General features: G+C 36.0%; 1 protein-coding gene across 2 annotated transcripts in view; it reads right to left on the bottom strand.

Moving 5' to 3' along the window:
• Positions 1-22,473, bottom strand: part of RAPGEF6 (Rap guanine nucleotide exchange factor 6) — a 183,540-nt gene that overhangs the window by 104,467 nt on the left and 56,600 nt on the right. For both annotated transcript variants that reach the window (XM_054568500.1, XM_054568502.1), the window contains exon 6: positions 6,023-6,166. In XM_054568500.1, coding sequence (XP_054424475.1) covers positions 6,023-6,166 — 144 coding nt within the window. The remainder of the gene's footprint in view (positions 1-6,022; positions 6,167-22,473) is intronic.

Below are 22,473 nucleotides of genomic sequence, written 5' to 3'. Positions count from 1 at the left end.
ATCTGAGACTCCATCAACCTGGCTAACACCGTTTGACCCGCTTTGGAAATCCCCAGCGACTCTGCCCCACCCAACTTATGTGTCTCAACCAAGGTGCTTTTCCATAAGAACAGCAGGTCTTGGCTCGCACTTTACAACTTCCCAAAGCCTCTCTAACAAGCAATAGTTGGCCTCAGTGAGTCCCAGCCCCAGCATAACCAGCAGCCAGCTTGGATTCACAGCTTGGCTTCCCCTGGGAATCTCCAAGCCCAGCACAAGTAGCAGCCATATCAGATTGCTTTATCGCTCAGCCAGGGTGGCCTCAGGCAAAACACAGGTGGGGACTGAACTTGGCCTGCACCACCTGGGAAACTCCAGAGCCAGTGTACCCAGTGGATGGCTACACAACACATTAGATACTACCACCCTGCCCCTCCACAGCTGATCCTCCATGGAGGGCAGAGATTGGTGGTCAGCGGTCACAGCCAGTCCTTGCAGCTGACTGGCCCGGGTAAATCCCTCCCACTGATCTGCCAATAGCAACCAAGGCTCAATTACAAGAGTAGTGTATTCAGCCCACACAAAGAGCACACCTTGAGTACCCACCTTGGGTGATAGGGGAGGCTGTGCCACTGGACCCTACAGGACACCTACTACATTAGGCCACAGTACCAAGACATGGATGGAGTCAAAGCAGCTCTACCTAATACACAGAAACAAACACAGGGAGGCTGCCAAAATGAGGAGACAAAGAAACATGGCACAAATGAAAGAACAGATAAAAACTCTAGTAAAAGAGCTAAACGAAATGGAGATAAGCAGTCTGTCAGATGCAGAGTTCAAAACACTGGTTACAAGGATGCTTAAGGAACTTAGTGAGGACCTCAGAAGCATAAAAAAGATCCAATCAGACATGAAGGATACACTAACTGAAATAAAGAACAAGTTACAGGGTAACAAGAATAGAGTTGATGAAGCTGAGAATCAAATTAGTGATTTGGAACATACGGAAGCAAAAAACCACCAATCAGAACAACAATAAGGAAAAAGAATCCAAAAAATGAGGACAGTATAAGCAGCCTTTGGGACAACTTCAAGAGGTCCAATATTCACATCATAGGGGTGCCAGAAGAAGAGAAAGAACAAAAAATTGGAGATCTGAAAAAATAATAAAAGAAAACTTCCCTAATTTGGTGAAGGAAATAGATGTGCAAGTCCTGGAAGCAGAGAGTCCCAAAAAGATGGATGCAAAGAGGCCCACTCCAAGACACATCATAATTAAAATGCCAAAGGTTAAAGATAAAGAGAAAATCTTAAAAGCAGTGAGAAAAAAGAAGTCAGTTACCTACAGGGGAGCTCCCATAAGACTGTCAGCTGATTTCTCAAAAGAAACTTTGCGGCCCTGAAGGGACTGGCAAGAAATATTCAAAGTGATTAAAAGTAGGCATATACAGCCAAGACTGCTATACCCAGCAAAGATATCATTTAGAACCAGAGGGCAGATAAAGAGCTTCCCAGATGACAAAACTAAAAGAGTTCATCATCACCAAGCCATTACATGAAATGTTCAAGGGATTTATTTAAGAAAAAGATCGTCAAAACTATAAACAACAGAATGGTAGAAATACATTATCAACAATTGAATGTGGGGGAAAAAAAACAAAAAAACAAAAAACTAAGCCAATAGGAAGAACAGGGACAGAATCATGGACACAGAAAGCATTTTGATGGTTGCCAGGTGGGGGTTCGTGGAGCAATGGATGAAGAAGTAAGGGGATTAAGAAGTACAATAGATAATTACAGAATAGCTATGGGGATGTTAAGTACAGTATAGGAAATGGAGTAGCCAAAGAACTTATATACATGACCCACTGACGTGGACAATGGAGAGGGGATTACCTGAGAGAGTGGGGGGTACTGGGTGGGGGAGCTGCAAAGGGGAAAAAAATCAGGACAATTGTAATAGCATAATTAATAAAGTATAATAAAAAATTCACTGAAGCTGGATGCAGCCTCTCACAACACCACCAGCTGGTACACTGATATAAATCAGTTCATACGACACTCACCTAGGTGGGAAGCCTGTACTGTAAGGGCCCACCCTCCAAAAGATAATTCTAGTTTTTTTTGGTTCCCTCTTGTATGTTCCAAGTACTTCAATAAGACAGGCAGACCCAATCCTACCATCCTCATTTTTAGATGTAAAGCAACCAAAGCACAAAAGGTTTGGATGAAAAACACCAATCATGTAGTTAGTAGAAAGAAGGATTCAAGAAAGATAGCTTATCTAATACCAAAGGTTATGCAGACCAGCAATTTTCAACCAGTTCACACAAAGTTTTTTTTATGACTATTTTATTTTTTTAATTGTCATGCAAGGACATGCTTATTGATTTTTAGGGAGTGGCAAAGGGAAGGAGAAAAACATCAATCGGTAGCCTCTTGTACATGCTCCAACTGGAGTCCAAACCCACAACCCAGGCATGTGCCCTTACTGGGAATCGAACTCACAGCCTTTTGCTTTGTGGGAAAACACTCCAACCAACCAAGCCACACCGGCCAGGGCATGCAAGAATTTGTAAAACAAGACTATTTAGTCAGATGCACTGATCTCTCTACACTTAGAGTTTCAAATCAAAAATATGACAACAGAAAAAACAACAATTAGCTGTTCAGTGTGAATGCCCTGTCTTGAACCATAAATATATAGGCCATATAAGAGAGTTGCATCTTACTGGTCACATTCATAATAAGGTTGTGTCTGGCTGATTAATTCTTGGTGCCAGAAATCCTTATATACAAATATAGGCACTTGATTTTTTAAAAAAGTCACTTTGGAGCAAAAAGTGTAAGTACTGTATTTTACTGTGTATAATGCACACTTTTTTGGCCCACACTTTTGAGGGAAAAATAACGATGTGCATTATACATGGGTAGTACCTGAAATACCTTGTTCTTGTTTTTTGCAATTATTTGTTATATACAATTTCTTGTGCCATAATATGTTCAAAAATAACACTAAAGTTCCTTTATAATACAAAAAAACAAGTATCTAAATATAAATAATTGGATTAAAAAATTAAAACCAAAGACTTTTTTCCTGAAAGTTTGGGCCAAAAACATGCACATTATACACAGGAGCGCATTATACTCAGCAAAATACTGTGATTACTAGTATTTTCTTGTAAATCAATCAAAATTATACCTGTTTTTTTGGGTCAAATCAACAAACAATAGTATTTTTTGGTGTGCCACAGAATTTCTGTAATTACTTTATGTGTGCCATGAAATGAAAAAGGCTGAAAATCACTGTATTAGACTATTTCCACTTGGCCTAATCATCCATCCTCGTCATCAAATATTGCTTCCAATAACCTTTTTGCTTTTTCTGAATATCAAATACACCCTTGCAAAAGATCGAAGCTCTGAAATCCCCAGGAAATCTGGAGGCATTTAAATTTGTTGCAAGTTCTGATAGCAATAGCCAAAGGAGTTTCAAAATGTAACAGAGATGCTCTTTTTAACATTAAAAAAAAAAAACTTTCACATTAAACTTATGGTTCTCTTACCCTGCGTGGGTGGCTTAGTTGGTTGGAGAGTTGTCCCATGCACCAAAAAGTTCTGGGCTTGATTCCCAGACAGGGCACATACCTGGTGGCGGGTTTGATCCCCAGTTTGGGTGTATGCAGGAGGCAACTGATTACTGTTTCTCTCTCACATCCGTTTCTCTCTTCCCCAGCCTCCCTTCCTCTCTCTTTAAGATCAATAAACATATCCTCAGGTGCAAATTTAAATAAAAATATGGTTCTCATCTTTATGCAAAGCAATGCATCACAAAACTATGAAAGTATTTTATAAGAATAAACTATCTTTTTCAATCATTACAAGCATTCAGTTAGAAAACACATGCAAAACCCTTCATATTTACAAAACCTTGATGTATAGGTAATGAACTAATAATTATGATGGAGAAAACAGCAGCAACAAAGGCTTCTGGTACAGCTCTAAGAATTTTGACCCTCAGCACTCTAGCAAGAAAAAGTTGATTATGGTTTGCAAATGAGAAAAGAAACTCTGAAATGATTCCTCCTGATTTTTCTCTCTGAACTGCTGCCAGTAAAACAAAAGAAAGAAAAAACCTCTAAGTAGCCATAACACCAATTCTCTACTGGATGCTTGATTACTGGATGCTTAATTATTACTAATTAAGATTTTTTGCTACACAGTATTCTTACCCAGACCACTTACCTAGGAATCAGCCAGATGCAAAGATTTTACATAATTGGTGAAATGAAGAATAACTAATATAAGTAAGTGAAAACCTCTTAATACATTTCTAAGGTACCTGATATATGTCTTGTTTAGACAAAAAAATCCTATTACTTCTAGAAATACCAAATGCAAGTAACATGACCCAAAATCCTTCTCTAACCTAGTCTCATGATTAATAAATCAGTTTTATCTAAATCTGAATCAACTAGTTCTCCCCCTTCCATTATCTGCCAAATTCCTGATGGTACTTAGTAGGATAACCACCCAAAACTCTTTATATAAACCTTCACATGCAAAAATGCCAGTCTTTATTTAAAGTCATCCGACGGACAGGATCCCAAGCAGTGTGACTACTGCTCCTCCTGGCTACTCAGGAAGCCAGCATATCCCTGAGAGGACAACTTTCAGACACTAGAAAACATGGGAAGAGAACACTAAAGTGGAGAAGACAATAAGCCAGTAATCAAAACACAAAAGCTACACACTCTAACTCATACAAGGAGAACAAAATAGCAACAAAGATATTTTAATTTAGCAATTCTACTCAAGATTTTTCCTAAAGAAATCAAGATATGAGCATATATGACCACAAAGAAATCTAAATGACCTAATATTCAGAACTGAATTATAGCAATTTTTATAGTGGAGTATCAAGACATTATTAAGACAATGGGTATATATGTAAGACTGATCAACTTTTAAATTTAGACATATTTAAAGTAGACACGTATTACTTATGTAATAAGGAAAAACATGTTGGCTTAAATTAGTGATGGGGAAATTTATTATAAAAAATAAATTACTAAATCATCAGAACAGGAAAAGAACTTTGTATGATCTGGATGCATTTTAAAAAATGTAGTACAGTTAGTTATTGTTTGCTGTTAAAAATAGAATGTACTGAATCAGTGAAATTAGGGAAATGTGACTAAATCCTTAGAGCTGCCTTAAATTTAACACATATTCCAGGATAAACTACTCCCTTTATAAATATTTCTCTCTGTTCCTGACATGGAATAAGTAAATTTCTATTTCTGACAACAAAAGGAACTAAACATACCCTCAATAATTTTGCTGTGATCAATCTCTAGACTGCTTTTATATTTTGGAGGATGACCCCTTCGAAAACTGATAAAATACACCTGGATTTATTCTTTTTCAGATTATCCTTACTTCTTGATTCAACTACTTTTCAGTCTAAAATGAAGTTATCTACATTTAAAAAACTGAAGACTTCTGAAGAGAGAGCTGATGTTCCTTCTGATGTTATACAAGTTAATTATCTCATCTGCTTCTTTTTCAATATTTGCATGTGAAATATACCTTTAACAACTGCATGTGTCTCTGGAATAACATGCATTATGCCTATCTGTCCCACACCTGAAGGGCAGAACCGACATATTTTTCTGTTGTGTGTCTTACAGCGCTACCAGGAAAAGCTCCCAATGAGTCCATTACCTGAGTTTTCAGGACTCTAATCCACATTCCAATTCAGGCAAGAAAATCCACAAACAGGTCTTAAAAAATACATTAAGAATTTTTTTTTTACATTATTTAAAAGGAAAATAAAAACAAAACTCTCACTGGTAAGAATATTTCTATCCAACTCAACTAAGCAGAAATATTTTAAAAAATTACGTAGATATATTTCCTGGCCTCAAACTTTTACACGTAGAGTTCAAAGTGTTGATATCACCAAAATATATGTAAAACTAAGACACTGTATATGAAAATTAAGAAAGGTCCACGAAATGTTCCTAAATATACTCACAGAAAGGTAGCTGTTAATGTCCACATCATCAGTAATGGTTTGGCGCTCTCCTTTATGGTTAATTTTCCGGAACCTTCGTCGAGATTGTCTGGCCGGAATTTCTCTTTGGAGAATATTATCTTCATTATCTTTGGAATTCTCTACCTGAAACACATGTTCACATTCCTGATTGAATATCCAATTTTTCCATATTACTGACAGTCTATGGAGTCTTAACAAGCTCATAAGGAGGCTTCATTTACTCCTAGCAAGAAACTGCCTCAAGAAAACTGTATAATGCTCATAAGCTCAAAAAGATTAAAAGTGACATTTTTTCTAAAGATCTGAAAACCAGTTTCCTTCCAGGAAATAGTCAGCCTTGCTTACATAAACATATATCCTCTAAGTAAAGTCACTTACCAGAAATGAAGGCTGTTAACTACACCTACATATTCAGTAATTTTAACTTCTTTGCTAGTCTAATTACAAACTGCCTGATTATGTGCTTATTTTATTTAGCAAACAATCAAGGATTAGATTTCCATCAGTTTACAAACATTAATGTATTAGTGTTTGGTGTCCATCTCAATGTATGACAATAGCGAAGAGTAAGGCTAGCCTCTTTTAAGGAAGAAGGGAAAATATTTACTGAAGGCTTGAAATGGGCCAGCATGCATATACACCATACTATTTAGTTGACACAGCCGCCCTGTAAGCAGGTATTGGTATCTCCAGTTTAGAGATGAACAAAGTAAAATCCAAAGAGATTTATGACTTTCCAGTCTCAGAACAATGATACGTATTAAAGGTGATATGGAATACAGTCTTGTCTTCAAAACTTATGCTGCCGACACAAGACCACACTGCCTAACCACAGACTAACCGCAATTTTAAAAACTTACTTTTTCAAAGGATATGTCCTAAAGTGTACCTTATAATTCACTTCACATCCAATAAATAACAAATAATGTTTTCCCCCACAACTATTTTTTCTACTAATGTGTTATCTTTTGCTAATATAAAAAAAATGTCCGCCCTAGCTGGTGTGGCTCAGTGGATTGAGCGCTGGCCTGCAAAGCAAAGAGTCACCAGTTCAATTCCCAGTGTAGGGCACATGCCTAGGTTGCAGGCCAGGTTCTCAGGAAGGGGCACGTGAAATGCAACCAGACACTGATGTTTCCCTCTCTTTCTCTCTTCCGCTCTCTAAAAATAATTTAATTTTAAAAAATCTTTTAAAAAAATAAACAAAAAATGTCCTAGTCACCCAAGTATGAAATTTCATCAACATTTCCAAGTCCTGCTTGTCTTCCAAATCCTATCTTCGGTCATTTCTCTTTTTCAGAATTTTTTAAAAATTGATTTTTAGAGAAAGGGTAAAGGAGAGAGTGAGAGGGAGAGAAACATCTATCAATCGCCTCTCATACGCATGCCAACTGGACACTGGGCACGTGCCCTGACAGAATTAAACCCACAACATTTTGGTGTATGAGACGACGCTCCAACCAACTGAACCGCTCTGGCCAGGGCCTTATCTTCAATCATTTCTTAGAACTTGTCAATTCTTTTTATAAATCAACCTCACAATGTCCTTTCTTTTACTGTTATTGTTACTACCAGTTATTCAAATGTTAGTCACTTCAGTCCTGAAATACAGTAGGAGGTGATCCTGCTGCTTCAGACCTGTTCCCCTCTAATTCCACCTGGCATGGTGAGATAAATCACCTAGATAAATCATCACTACGTCAGGTCTCTGATTCAAAATGCTACAATGGATCACTGATAGTTACCAAATAAAATTTAAACTATTGTACTGGATATCCAAAGTCACAAACACTCCCTCCCCAAAATATTTTTTATCACTTTTTATGAGTAAGCCTAGAAAATCCACTCTCTTTCTTCCTCCCCAACAACAACAAAAACCCCTCTCACATAAAAGCTCTAACGAGATACGCAAAATTCCCTGATGATTTCTCAGAAAGAACTGATGTCTAAGCTGCTCTGTTTTAGGTGTGAGAGTTTAAGAGCAAGTGGCCAAGTCAATGTGACTACACTGCTAAGTAAATGATTTCCTCAATTTGCTTTTATTCTACCCATTCTATCTTTACATGCTGAAACACGACCAATCATTTAAGACACATCTCAACTGCCTTCTCATCCATAACCACCAGAGACATTCCTTTTCTCAGACCATGACTGGTTAATTGGGTGTACACAGCCTAGATGTCTCATAAACAGGACATGCTCCTGACAGCCTTCAGACCTCTGCACGGGCTGCTGTTACGTCTGCCTAAAAGCGCATTCCTCCTCTGCCCACATCCTGGCATCTTACACTTACTTCATGATCCTGTTTCCCACAATCCCTCCTGTCTCAGGGAGATGCTTCTTCTGTAACACTAAGCACAGTGACCATAATTATTAGCTAAGCCTACTTCACTACCAAGCTCTCTAAGACAGGAACTGTATTATAGTACAAATCTTTGTTCACTTAACATTCAATAAATCTGCCATAATGGGTATTACATTAAATTCTATTAAATTCTCTCTCCCCAAATATGTTAGCTCCTTGGAAATATGTATGAAGTATTCAAGAAATATACAGACAGGCAGAATAAGTTACCGAACACTGCTTTTCTGAAAGGTAAAATCTGGAAAGGACAGGGAATTGATTTTCAGCTCAACAATTACAAAATCTGGTGTAGGTAGCAAATACATACTTCCTCATTGTAATTCAATTCCCTCTTCTAAAAATTAAAAGGACAACCATAGTATTTCCTGAACCACTACACTAGGCCGTCTACCAGAAACTCTAAGTTCTATCATTTAAGGCGCACAATGACCCTACTCCAAGCTAGTGTTAAAAGATGTTACAGAGTCTCACAAAACTTAATTCACACAGGTGGGTAAGTGAGGTCTTAAAACCCAAGAGTGACCAAAAAAAAAAGTTCATCTCCTTCATACTGCCCTATCCCAAAAGAGGAACTACATTATCTACTTCAGGTGAAATTCCAATATCACAGGATTCTTAAATCTTTCAATACCTACCATTTATTAGCAAAAGCAGAGATTTAAACAATAAAGGCTTTTCAAAGTAAGTATAGTAGTAAGTTGAATTTAGGAAAGGAGTTCCTGAGCCTCAATTTAGGGAAAAGTATTGAATGAAAAAACTGAATAATGTATAAAGGTTTAAGAGCCCTTAACAAAGCTCCCTCTAAATACAAGCAAAATGTGAGACTTTGAGAAAATAAAACTTTGCAAATGCATACTGAAATGGCACAAAAGTAACAAAGCCGAAGACCAAGAATGCAGTGAAAGCAAGAATACCAGGAGGCGGGCTACCAACAAAGCCTCTGACCTACCGTTTTCTCTATTCTATGAGATGAGACCTTCCACTCTGAGAGCTGTAGGGAGCAAGAGAGACGGGAAATAAAATAGAAGATCCACCAAAGACAGGGAATCCAATAGGAGACTCACTCGGGAAACTCATCCCCACTAGCCTCACTGTAAAGGGCGAGCACTGTGTAAGGTCACCCTGCAGGGACAGGAAGAAAACTTGCTTGGCACTGAGAGGAGAGAGTGGGAAAAAGTAACGAAACAAAACCCATTTCCCGAGAATTCAAAAAATAAGCAAGCCCTCATGCAGGCCTGTTGGGGACCTTAAGGACATAAGTAAGTTTAAAGTAGTTTAGGACTGGTATGTGCATATATAACTGACAAAAACAAATCTAAAACCTCTTTGCAAGAATGCAACTTCAACACACCTCAAAAAATTCCCACACCTAAAGTTCAAGACATAAAAATTCATGTACAAACATACCAAAAAGCCCCACCTAAGTACAAAAAAGTCCAATCACATAGGCAAATAAGACATTTTGAGCAATAATAAACAGAAAAAGGACAGCAGAATATTTGCAAGCATTCCAACACACTGAAAGTATCAGAAAATATAAAGTGTAATTTTAAAAACTTTCAAACAAAAAGAAACTTGAAAATGAGCCAGAGATTATAAATAGCAGCCAAGCAGGCAAGGACAGGCCAGGACAGGCAAAAAAACCTCTTTCCCATATGCCCTTATCACCCTGCCAGGCTAGCAAGCAAGCGGGACAAGAATTCAAAGAGGTAGCTTGTCTGAAACAGAAGAACACAGTTTGCAGCCCAAAGTCAGGGAGAGAATAAAATAAGAAATCATAAGATACAGAGGTTGAGTGAAAAGATTAAACATATATCTAAACAAATTGCAAGGTGATAACTGCTCTGGCTGGTATGGCTCAGTGGATTGAGTGCTGGCCTGCGAGGCAAAGGGTCACCAATTCGATTCCCAGCTTCCTGGGTTGTAGGCCAGGTCCCCAGCAGGGGGCATGTGAGAAGCAACCACACACTGATGTTTCTCTCCCTCCCTTCCCTTCTCTTCTCTCTAAAATCAATCAATCAATCAATCAACCTTTAAAGAAGGTGATACAGAAAGAGAAATGAGACATATTCCACAGAGAAAAATGACTTTTTAAAAATTAAACAAAAAGAAAGCCCAGAGCAACCCAACAAATCCAAAGCAGGACAGTTAGAAACTACAATTATAAATTCACACAATAAAGATAAACAGAAAGCTTTTAATGAGGCCAGAGAGAAAATACAGGTCAGCTATAAAGGAAGGGCAATTACATTAATCACTGACACCGCAACAAAAATGGATTCCAGCAAACAGAATATATTGAATGTGCTGAAGAAAAAAGATTCTCCTCCTAAAATTGCATTGATGGCAAAACAATCCTCAAGAAGGATGCAAAATAAAGGTATTTTTCAGGAACACACACAAAAAATGCACCCAGCTGAGATGTTTACCAGCAAAACACCTTTATAAAAAAAAATTTTTTTTGAAAGGTCTACCTCAGATGTAACACGTGCACATAAAGTAAGGTCTTAGATACAAGAAAGAACTGAAAGGAAAAATAAAATGCTAAATATATGATTAAATATTTGCATAAATATTTTATGCAACTAATGATTGTATAAAACAATACGGTAAGGCAAAAAATAACTAGAACTAAAATACTACACAACTGCAATTACATTTGGATACAGGCACCAGCAGTAAACTTTTACAAGTTCACTACTTATTAACTTTGGTTATTTTTAAGTAGGCATATAATAGCTAGAATTAGCACAGAAAGAAGAGACCAAACACAATATCTAAGGGAATGTTGTGTGGGGGAAAGGGTACTTACTACAGAAGAAAGCAAGAACAAGAGGCAAATGAAAGACCAAACACACACAAAGCATATGTGATGAAAGTTAATCCAACCTGTCAGCATTCACAAAGAGCCTAAATGGAAGGCATTCCAGGTTAAAAATAACAAAACCAATCTTACACAAACCCAGAAGAAAGGTAACAGTCCCCAATATATACGACAAAAGACTACTAGAAATTAAAAAATGTATAAAAAATACGACAAAAGACTACTAGAAATTAAAATCACAGGTACATCTCAGTAAGAAATAATTAATGTGAAAATCCTAAACTTGATTATCAAAGCGGGTCCAGAAATGCAGGGAAAAAAAAGATAATATCTCACATCAAAGTTTTACTGGGAATGCAAGAGTAGTAGTTTAATATTATTACATCTATTAAGGTAAACTGTATTAACCCTGTGGAGGTCATGTCTGATCTGAGATACAAACTCTCTTCTTAGTTACATATACCAGGTGCATAGTTTCCAGGTCATAACTAGCCGCATGTCTGTACATGACTAAATGTTAAGCCATAATGTTTAAGCCTTCAGTTTGGTTATAGCACGTGTTTCACAAGTGTGTGACATTTGACAATAAACTGTATCTGAGAAATACCACAAACTCCAAAGTTGGTATGGCTGGGTTTTTCTTTTCCCTTGCAAACTTCAAAGTCAATGTTGTGGGGGGTTTTTTCACTTACCATTGAAAATGGCTGGAAAATACATCAGTCTGATAATCCAAGAGATGTCAAAGAAATTCAGCAAATGCTACTCGAGTGGCTTACTAAATATTTTTGCAAGAGTTGTGAAAATTGTTTATGCTGTGAGCACAGCAGTATTTTTTGTGATGACTTTACAAATGTTTTGCAAAGCCTATTACTGACCGATAAGTGTTAAAGACATTTTTTGGTTGTGTTTTTTAGCAATATCCACATTTCTATTATTTGAAAAGAACATTTTTTATTCTTTATGCTTAATATTTCTCTGTTTAATAACTTCTACATTGTAACTGGAAATAAAATTTAAAACCTATTTTATTATATAAATATAATAAATGCAAATTTTCAGTGTTTTTAATGTTTTTTCCGTGTTGCAGCACATACTAGTAATGAATGTATTTTTTGGATACACAATCTATGATGTAATTTTTTGACTACGACCTCCACAAGGTTAAGAGATTAAAGAGAAAAAGGCACAGATCAATGTAATAAATACAGAAAAAAGTTTCTGATAAAATTTAGCAATATTTTTTTGATACACAAGATACCCCTTTTTAAGTAACTATGAACTTCTGACAGAATCCCAATAGTTTTTGGTATTTCTTTGCTTCCTGACACAGGAAATCCCAGTCAAATAATTACCTACTCCGCATGTGATGTAAGCCATTATTTCACAGAGACTTGTTCCCTTTTAGTGGGGGAATGGTATTTACTCACCATAACCTGGGTTTTTTAACCACTAAAAATAATTAAAACCTCTTAGTTGTCACTTCCACGTTCTTGCAATAAAAAGCCCAGGGGACACATTTTTTCAGAGAGTGAACCAACTTGGGAAATATTTTTAAGGAAAAGTCGTATGCAGATGCTGACATTTCCCATTCAAATTTTCAACTGGAATTTTACTTAATATCTTTAAATTTGTATAACTCTTACGTTAGAAATAATTTGATTCCTAATGACAATAACATTTTCCTTATAATAGGTGGACAATGCCTACTCACATTTATTACTATGACTAATATTTATCTCAATTTTGTGATAACACTTTATAATTATGTGTACTTTGCTTTCTCTTTGAAATGTGTATTCTTTGCTTTTAAATAAAAGGGTTTTTTCTGTACTTAGGAAGAACCACCTGCATTCTTGTTTTGCACTTCAACCTTTTCAAATGCCCTTTGTCTCTGTATTCTTTTCGTCAGGCAAATTTTTATTGATGTATAATTCATATACAATTTATGCTTTTAAAAAAATATTGTATTTATTTTTCGAGAGAGAGGAAAGGAGGGAGGGGAGGGACAGAAACATCAATGTGTGGTTGCCTCTTGTGCACACCCTCCTGGGGACCCAGCTCACATCCCAGGCACATGCCCTGACTGGGAATTGAACCAGCAACCCTTGGGTTCATAGGCCAGCACTCAGTCCACTAAGCCACAGCAGCCAGGGCTAATTTACCCTTTTAAAGTGTACAATTCAGTGGTTTTTGATGTAAAGCTGTGCAACCATTACCATTATCTAATTTCAGAACATCTTCATCATGCTCCACCAAAAAAACCCCATACCCATTAGCATGTACTTTTTGTCTTATGGATTTCCCTCTTCTTGATATTTCATATTACTATAAATGGGATCATACCATATGTGGTTTTTTGTGTCTGGCTTCTTTTATTTAGAGTGATGTATTCAAAGTTCATCCACATTATAGTATGTATTGATACTTGATCCCTTTTTATTGCAGACAATTTTCCATCATATGGACATAGATATTTTGTTTACTCATTTATCAAGATATGGACATTTGATTTGTTTCCACTTTTCAGCTATTATAAATATTATGAACGGTAGTGAGCGAGATTTTATGTGGACATGTTTTCAATTCTCTTGGGTATACATTTACGAGTGAAACTGATGGGTCACATGGAAACTCTGTTTAACTCTTTGAGGAACTATCAAACTGTTTGCCAAAGTAGCTGTACCATTTTATATTTCCACTGGCAGTGTCTGAGGGCTTTAATTTCTCTATACCAGTGAATTTCAGCTTTTTTCATCTCATGGCACACATAAACTAATTATTAAAGTTCTGCAGCACACACAAAATATATTTTTTGCTAAGCTGACAGAAAATAGGTATAATTTTGATTGAATTACAAAAAATAATAATAGTAATTATCTACCATTTTTGCTCCAAAGTGACTTTTTAAAATATCTGGTAACTATACTTGTATATAAGGATTTCTGGTACGCAGAATTATCAATTAGACAAAATTTTATTATGTGACATGAAGAATAAGATGCAACTCCATTATCAATATATAACCTATATATTTATGGTTCAAGACAGAGTATTTACACAGAACAGCTAATGTTGTGTGGGCTACTGTTACATTTTTGACACTCTAAGGGAAAATAGGTCAGTGCACCTGACTAAATAATCTGATGCTGCATGTTTTAAAAATCCCTGTGGCATGCTGGCTGAAAATCACTACTCTATACCATTGTCAATACCTGTTATTATCAGACTGTTCTCTTATTACCCTTTTACTATCTGTTGGGAAAGGCAGTCTTCCTTGGGCCTCTTGTGCTTCTATACGTTTTGCTGAGTTTGCCAATAATACGAAGTCCTAACCATTCAGTCACTTGGCCATTTCTCACAGTTGTGTTTGTAGTGAGCAATCCTGAAGGAAGAGAGAATGCTCCTGCTGGAACAAGAGCAGGCTTTCTTACTATAAAACCAGTATATTCCCCAAGTCCACTGTTTCTTAGTTGCAATGCAAACCTTCTATGTGCTTGGTATCTACCTAGGCCATCCAGCACTGCCTCCAAGCGACCTGGGAGGAAAGGAGAAGCTAACAAAATATGCTAATCATTATTCTGCTTGTTACATGATGAGTCGTAAAGTTTTTTGTTTCTGGTCAAAGTGTCTTTCAAAGTGTGCCAGCATCCATGGAATAATAAACAGTTTGTAAATACATCTGCATCATAGGGGTACCAGAAAGAAAAGAGAAAGAAGGTACTGAGTACCTTTTTGAAGGAAGAATTACTGAAAACTTCCCTAACTTGGTGAAGGAAAAAGACACATTAAGTCCAGGACTCTCGAAGAGTCCCAAACAAGATGAACTCAAAGAGGCCTACACCAAGACACAGCATAGTTAAAAATGGCAAAGGTTAAAGACAGAGAATGTTAAAAGCAGCAAGAGAAGGACAGTTCATTTTACATACAAGGGAGCTCCGAATAGACTGTCATCTGATTTCTGAACAGAAACAAATCAGGCCAGAAAGGACTGGCATAAAATATTCAAAGTAATGAAAAGCAAGGACCTCAATTAAGACTACTTTACCCATCAAGGCTATCACTTAAATTTAAAGGAGAAATAAAGAGTTTCCAAGACAAGAAAAAGTTAAAGGAGTTTGCTATCACCAAACCAGTATCACAAGAAATGTTAAAGGGTCTTCATTAAGGAGAAGCACCTCCAAAAAGAAACATAGTTATAAAAAATAAAAAGGCAGTAAGTACCTACTTATCAACAATCACTTTAAATGTAGATGGTTTAGCCCTAGCTGGTGTGGCTCAATGGACTGAGTGTCAGCCTGTGAACCAAAGGGTTTCCCAGTCTAGGGCACAGGCCTGAGTTGCAGGAAGGGTTCCCAGTGTGGGTCATGTGAAAGGCAACCACACATTGATGTTTCTTCCCCTCTGTTTCTCTCCCCCTTCTCCTCTCTAAAAATAAATAAATAAAATCTTTTAAATGAATGAATGAAAGAATGAATGAATGTAGATGGTTTAAATGCTCCAACCAAAAAAAGCACAGGGTAGCAGAATGGATAAGAAAAGAAGACCAATATATATGCTGTCCACAAGAGACCCATCTTAGAACAAAAGATACACACAGACTAAAAGGATGAAAAAAGATATTTCATACAAATGGAAATGAAAAAAGAAAGCTGGTGTAACAATACTTCTATCTGACAAAACAGACTTTAAGGAAAAGGTTATAATGAGAGACAAAGACAAATACCACATAAAGATAATGGGAACAATCCAACAAGAGGATATAACCATTGTAAACATTTATGTATCCAACATAGGAGCACCCAAATATATAAAGCAAATACTGATGGACATAAAGGGAGAGATCAACAGTAATACAGTCATCATAGGGAACTTTAACACTTCAGTGACATAAATGGATAGATCAGAAAATCAACAAGGAAACAGCGGCCTTAAATGACACACAGAACAGGTGGATTTAACTAATCTCTTCAAAGTATTCCATGCCAATACAGCAGAATATATTCTTTTCAACTGCACATGGAACATTTTCTAAAATAGACCACATGTTAGGTCAAAGAACAAGTCTCAGTAAATTTAAGAACACAGAAATCATATCAAGCATCTTCTCTGACCATGATGGTATGAAACTAGTAACCAAACACAAGAAAAGAAATGAAAAACACACATTAGGTTAATGATGAGATCAAAGAATAAAGCAAGATACCTTGAAACAAATGAAAATGAGAGCATAGCAACTCAAAATGTGTGGAACACAGCAAATGTGGTTCTAAGAGGAAAATTATTAAGAAACAAGAAAACAAGACACAAGAAAAATCTCAAACAATCTAACTTTACACTTAAAGGAATGAGAAAAAGAACAGCTAACAAAGCCCAAAGGGAGCAGAAAGAAGAAAATAATAAAGATTAAAACAGAAATAAACAAAATAGAGGCTAAAAAAATTACAAAGATCAATAAGAACAAGAGCTGGATCGGTGACAACATAAACAAGCTTTACAAACCTTTAACCAGCCTGGGGCAGGGGAGTGGGGGGAGAGCGAGAGAGAGAGAGAGAACCCAAATAGAGAAAATCAAAAATGAAAACAGGAGAAGTAAAAACTGACTCCACAGAAATACAAGGGATTGTAAGAAAATATTACAAACAATTATATGCCAACAGACTGGACATTCCAGATGAAACAGATAAATTTCCAGAAACATAAAATCTTCCAAAATGGAATCAGCAAGAATCTGAAAATCTAAATGGACAGATTACAATTAGTGAAATTGAAGTAGCAATCAAGAAACTCTCACAGGCGAATTTTACAAAATATTCAAAAAAGAACTAACACCTATCCTTCTCAAACTATTCCAAAAAATTTGAGGAAAGAAAATTCCCACACTCATTTTATAAGACCAGCACTATCCTAATTGCAAAACTAGCTAAAGATACTACAAAGAAAGAAAATTATAGCCAATATCCCTGATGGAAATAGATGCTAAAATCCTCAACAAAATATTAGCAAACCAAATCCAGCAATACATTAAAAAGATCATACATCATGATAAGGTGGGATTTACTCCTGGGGATGCAAGGTTGATACAATATCCTTAAATCAATAAATGCAATATACCACATAAACAAAATGAAGGATTAAAAAAACCCATGATTGTACCAATAGATGCAGAAAAATCACTTGATAAAATCAAGCACTCATTTATGATAAAACCTCTCAGTAAAGTGGATATAGAGAGAACATTTCTCAACATAATAAAGACCATATGGGACAAACCCAGAACCAACAGCATACTCAATGGACAAAAACTAAAAGCATTTCCCTTAAGATCAGGAACAAGAGAGTGATGTCTGCTTTCACCTCTCTTATTCAACATAGTACTGGAAGTCCTAGCCACAGCAACCAGACAAGAAGAAATAAAAAGCATCCAAACTGGAAGAGAAGAAACACTGTCATTATTGGCAGATGACATGATACTCCATATAGAGAACTCTAAAGATTCCATGAAAAAAAAATGACTAGAACTGATAAATACTGTATTTTGCTGTGTAATGTACTCCCATATATAATGCACACCCATGTTTTTGGCTCAAACTTTTAGGGAAAAAAATCTTTTGTTTTAATTTTTTAATTGAATTTTAATTTATTTATATTTAGATATGTTTTTTGTATTATAAAGGAAATTTAGCATTTGTTTTTTAACATATTATAGTACAGGAAATTTTATGTAACAAATAATTACAAAACACAAGAACAGATACAAGGTACAAGAAATTTTATGTATCAGTAACAAATTAGTACTACCCATGTATAAAGGCACTCCTTATTTTTCCCTCAAAAATTTGGGCAAAAAAAGTGTGCCTTATACATGGCAAAATATGGTAAATTCAGTAAAGTTGCAAGATAAAAACAAATATTGAGAAATCAGTTCCATTTTTTATTTTTTAAAAGATTTTTCTTTATTTTTAGGAAGGGAGAAAGAGAATGAAAGAAATATCAATGTGCGAGAGAAACATCAAGTGGTTGTCTATCGCATGCCCCCAAATGGGGACCTGGCCCACAACCCTGGCATGTGTCCTGATCGGGAATTGAACCAGTGACCTCTCAGTTCTAAGGACAATGCCCAACCCACTGAACCACACCAGGTAGAGCTCCGTTGCCTTTTTATACACCAATAATGAACTATCAGAAAGGAAAACTGAGAAACCACTCCTATTACAATTGCATCAAAAAATAAACTACCTAGGGATGAATTTAACCATGAATATAAAAGATGGGCACTTGGAAAATTGTAAGACATTGAAAAAGAAATTAAAGATGATACAAATAAGTGGAAGTATTTACCATGTTCATGAATAGGAAGAATTAGCATCATTAATATATCCATACTACCCAAAACAATCTACTGATTCAATGCAATTCCTATCAAGATACCAAGAGCATATTTCACAGAATTAGAACAAATATTTTTTAAAAATTATGTGGAACCACAAAGGACCACAAATAGCTACAGAAATCTTGAGAAAGAAGAACAAAGTTGGAGAAATCATGCTATCTGATCTCAAACTATACAACAAAGCCACAGTAATCAAAATAGTATGGTACTGGCCTAAGAACAGACACATAGATCAACGGAAGAAAATAGAAAGCCCAGGAAAAAACCCCATTCCTTTATGATCAACTGATATTTGACAAAGAAGGCAAGAACATACAATGGAGTAAAGACAGTCTATTCAATAAATGATGTTGGAAAATTAGACAGGAACATGCAAAAAAAAAACAAAACAAACAACAAACAAAACACAACACACAAAACAGACCACCTCCTTAAACCGCACACACAAATATATTCAAAATGGATCGAAGACTTAAATGTACCACAAAAGAACCATAAAAATCCAAGAAGAAAACATGAGCAATAAAATCTTGGGCATTTCTCATAGTAATATATTTTTTCCTGTTATCTCCTTAAGCAAGGGAAACAGAAGAAAAAATATAAATAGATGGAACTACATCAAACTAAAGTTTTGTAGAGCAAAGGAAACCATGAACAAAATAAAAGGAGAACCCACTGAATGAGGGAAGACATTTGCCAATGATACAGCTGATGAGGACTTAATATCCAAAATTTACAAAGAACTTAGAAAACACGCCAGCAAGAAAAACAAACAATCTAATTAAAAAATAGGCAAAAGACCTGAATAGACACTTCTCCACAGAGGATATATAGATGGCCAATAGAATATGAAAAGATGCTTAATATCACTAACGGTCAGAGAAATGCAAATTAAACTGCAATGAGATATCACCTCACATTTGTCAGAATGGCTACCATCAATAAATCAACAAACAACAAGTGCTGGCGAGGATGTAGAGAAAAGGGAACCCTCAAGCACTGCTGGTGGGAACGCAGACTGGTGCAGCCACCGCACAACACAGTATGGAGATACCTCAAAACATTAAAAATGGATCTGACTTTTGACCCAGGGATTCCACTTCTGGTATGTATCAGAAGAAACCCAAAACAATGATTCAAAGAATATATGCATCCCTATCTTCACTGCAGCATTGTTTATAATAGCCAAGATTTGGAAGCAGCCCAAGGGTCCAGATGAATGGATAAAAAAGCTGTGGTGCACGTACACAATGGAACACTACTTGGCGGTAAAATAAACAAACAAACAAACAAATAAAAGAAAAAGAAGAAGAAAATCTTACCCTTTGTGACAGCATGGATAAACCTGGAGAGTGTTATGGTGATATAAGCCAGTCAGAGAAAAACAAATACCATATGATTTCACTTATACGTGGAATCTAATGAACAAAATAAACCAACAAACAAAATAGTAACACTCATAGTCAGAGAGGAAGGCATTAGGGGACTGGGTGAAAAAGGTGAAGGGATTCAGAAATTAAAAAAAAAAAAAAAAGGAATCCTATAGACAGACAACAGTATGGTCATTACCAGAGGGAAATGGGGTCAGGGGAGGCAGGAGGGTCAAGGACGGACAAATGGTGATGGAAAGAGACCTGACTTCGGTGGTGAACACACAATGCAATATAAAAAAGATGTATTACAGAACTGTATGCCTTAAACTTACACAATTTTATTAATCAATATCACCCCAATAAGTTCAATAAAAGAAAATCTTAGTCATTTCAAATTATTTTCTCCTATAATTCATAAAGCATTTTAAACTATGCTGATCATCAATAAAATGTGGTTTTGAAATTTCAAAATTACCAACCATCAATATATATACCAAGTACATATAACTGATGTCATTTTTTGGTGATTTTGAAATATTTATGTATAGACATGCATATTTTTTCCTGAAACACTTGAGCATAAATTGAGTAAGAGAGTGCTTGCTGGCCCCAAATATGTCAACATACATTTCCTAAGAACAAAGACTTTGTCTTACAAACCTCAGTAATCAAAATCAGGAAATATCACCTAGTAATGTTCAGTCATTATTCAAATTTGACCAAATGTACCAACAACATTTACACCTAAACCCCGCCCTTGCTTCAATATTTAGTATAAAATCAAGCATTGTATTTAGCTATGTCTCTTTTTTCTCCTGTAATCTCGAAAAGTTCCTTCATCTGTTTCTTGACAATGGGATGTTTTAAGAGTATAGACCAGTCAATCTGTAGAATGTCTTAAATTTGGTTTGTCTGATATTTCCTAATAATTAGACTCAGGTACCCATTTCTGGCAGGAATATAACAAAAATGATATTTTGTTCTTCTCACTGATTCATACCAGGAGTGGTATGATATCAATTTGCATGTATATTGATGGTGGTAGAGATGATTTTTGTTACAGTGGTATCCTTTATGTTTACCCATCAGAGATTTGGTAATTTTCCCTTTGTGGAGAGATGACTCTGAGACTATGTAAGTATTTTGTTTCTAACTAAATATCAGTCACAAGTTTTACCGTTCATTAATGATTTTCTAGATTAATTATTTGCTCCATATTTTTTAGTTGGCCTTGGACTATTAGGAAAAACTTCTTTCCTCCCTCCCTCTCTTTTCCTTCCTTCTTTCCTTCCCTCCTTTCTTCCTTCTGTAGGACTTAGAAGTTGTTATATTATACATAGGGGCACTACCAATTACTCTGATTTTTTATTCGGATTACCAAGTTATCCCAAATCTGGCCAATGTAAGTCCCTTCAATCAGGCTCCTCTGTCCTTTTGCCTGTTCCCTCTAATTCTTGGAATAGTTCCTTACACTATGGAGTGGGTGATGGAAATACTTTGTATTTTAATAGGGAGGTAGATTATAAGGGATATGTTTTTTTAAAATCTCAACGAAGTGTACATTTAAAATATATGTATATGTGTATGTTCATATTCTAGCTAATAGTGCTACTTTCTACAATGTTCTGGGCAAGCGATTCTAAAACTACTTTATGTGAAAGTACATAGAAGATAATAGAAAGCAAGTTTCTCATTTATTAGAGAAAGGAGGTACGAATAAGCAAAAAGCAAAAACAAAAATAATCTCTGGGTTTTAAACATACCTATGTAGCTATAAAAAACACTGACGTGTACACTCACACTTTCGAGCTCTCTCCACTGAGAGGCCCTGATAGCAGGGAGTCACCTGGAACAATGAAAACAACCGGCGCCTGGGTCTCGGTTTCTAAACAGTACCATCTCCTCCACTGAAACCGAGCAGGTCTGCTCAGAGAAAAGGCTAATTCCAGGGTTGGGGTGAGGAAAGCGTAAGCTTCCCTCTAATTTCAAAAGAAAAGTAATTTAATAAGTAAATACACTGAACTGTACACAGAAAAATGGGTAAGATGGTAAATTTTATGTTAAGTGTATTTACCACAATAAAACAATGTGAACACTGCAGTAAAAGTGTTCTCCTTGTCCCATAAAGTATGGGAAATGCAAAGCCATCAACTAACAAATAAGTGAGAAAACCAGTAGTGCCTGATGTAGTTTCCTTGCCATGTTCCTCACTATATTTATTTTTAAAATGTAGCACTGAGGCCTGAATAAATATACCATCTATACCCAACACTTACAAACAAGGTGCAGAGTTCAAGCCTTGAACAAACTTCAATTCAAGCACTACTGACTGAATACTGACTATCCAGGCAGCACTTTGAATAAGATACAATCTTTGCCTTTTAGAAGCTTAAAATCCAGTTGCTTTTAATATAGAACACTGAATTCATGATAATGTAGATGATACAGTTTGGGGAAAAGAAAACAAACTATGTGAAG

The sequence above is a fragment of the Pteronotus mesoamericanus genome, unplaced genomic scaffold, assembly GCF_021234165.1.
Source record: "Pteronotus mesoamericanus isolate MK-2021 breed Mesoamerican mustached bat unplaced genomic scaffold, CSHL_Meso_final contig_2, whole genome shotgun sequence".
NCBI classification, from domain to species: domain Eukaryota; kingdom Metazoa; phylum Chordata; class Mammalia; order Chiroptera; family Mormoopidae; genus Pteronotus; species Pteronotus mesoamericanus.
Note: the sequence above shows the minus strand (reverse complement) of the source record. Positions and strands in the feature narration are given on the sequence as shown.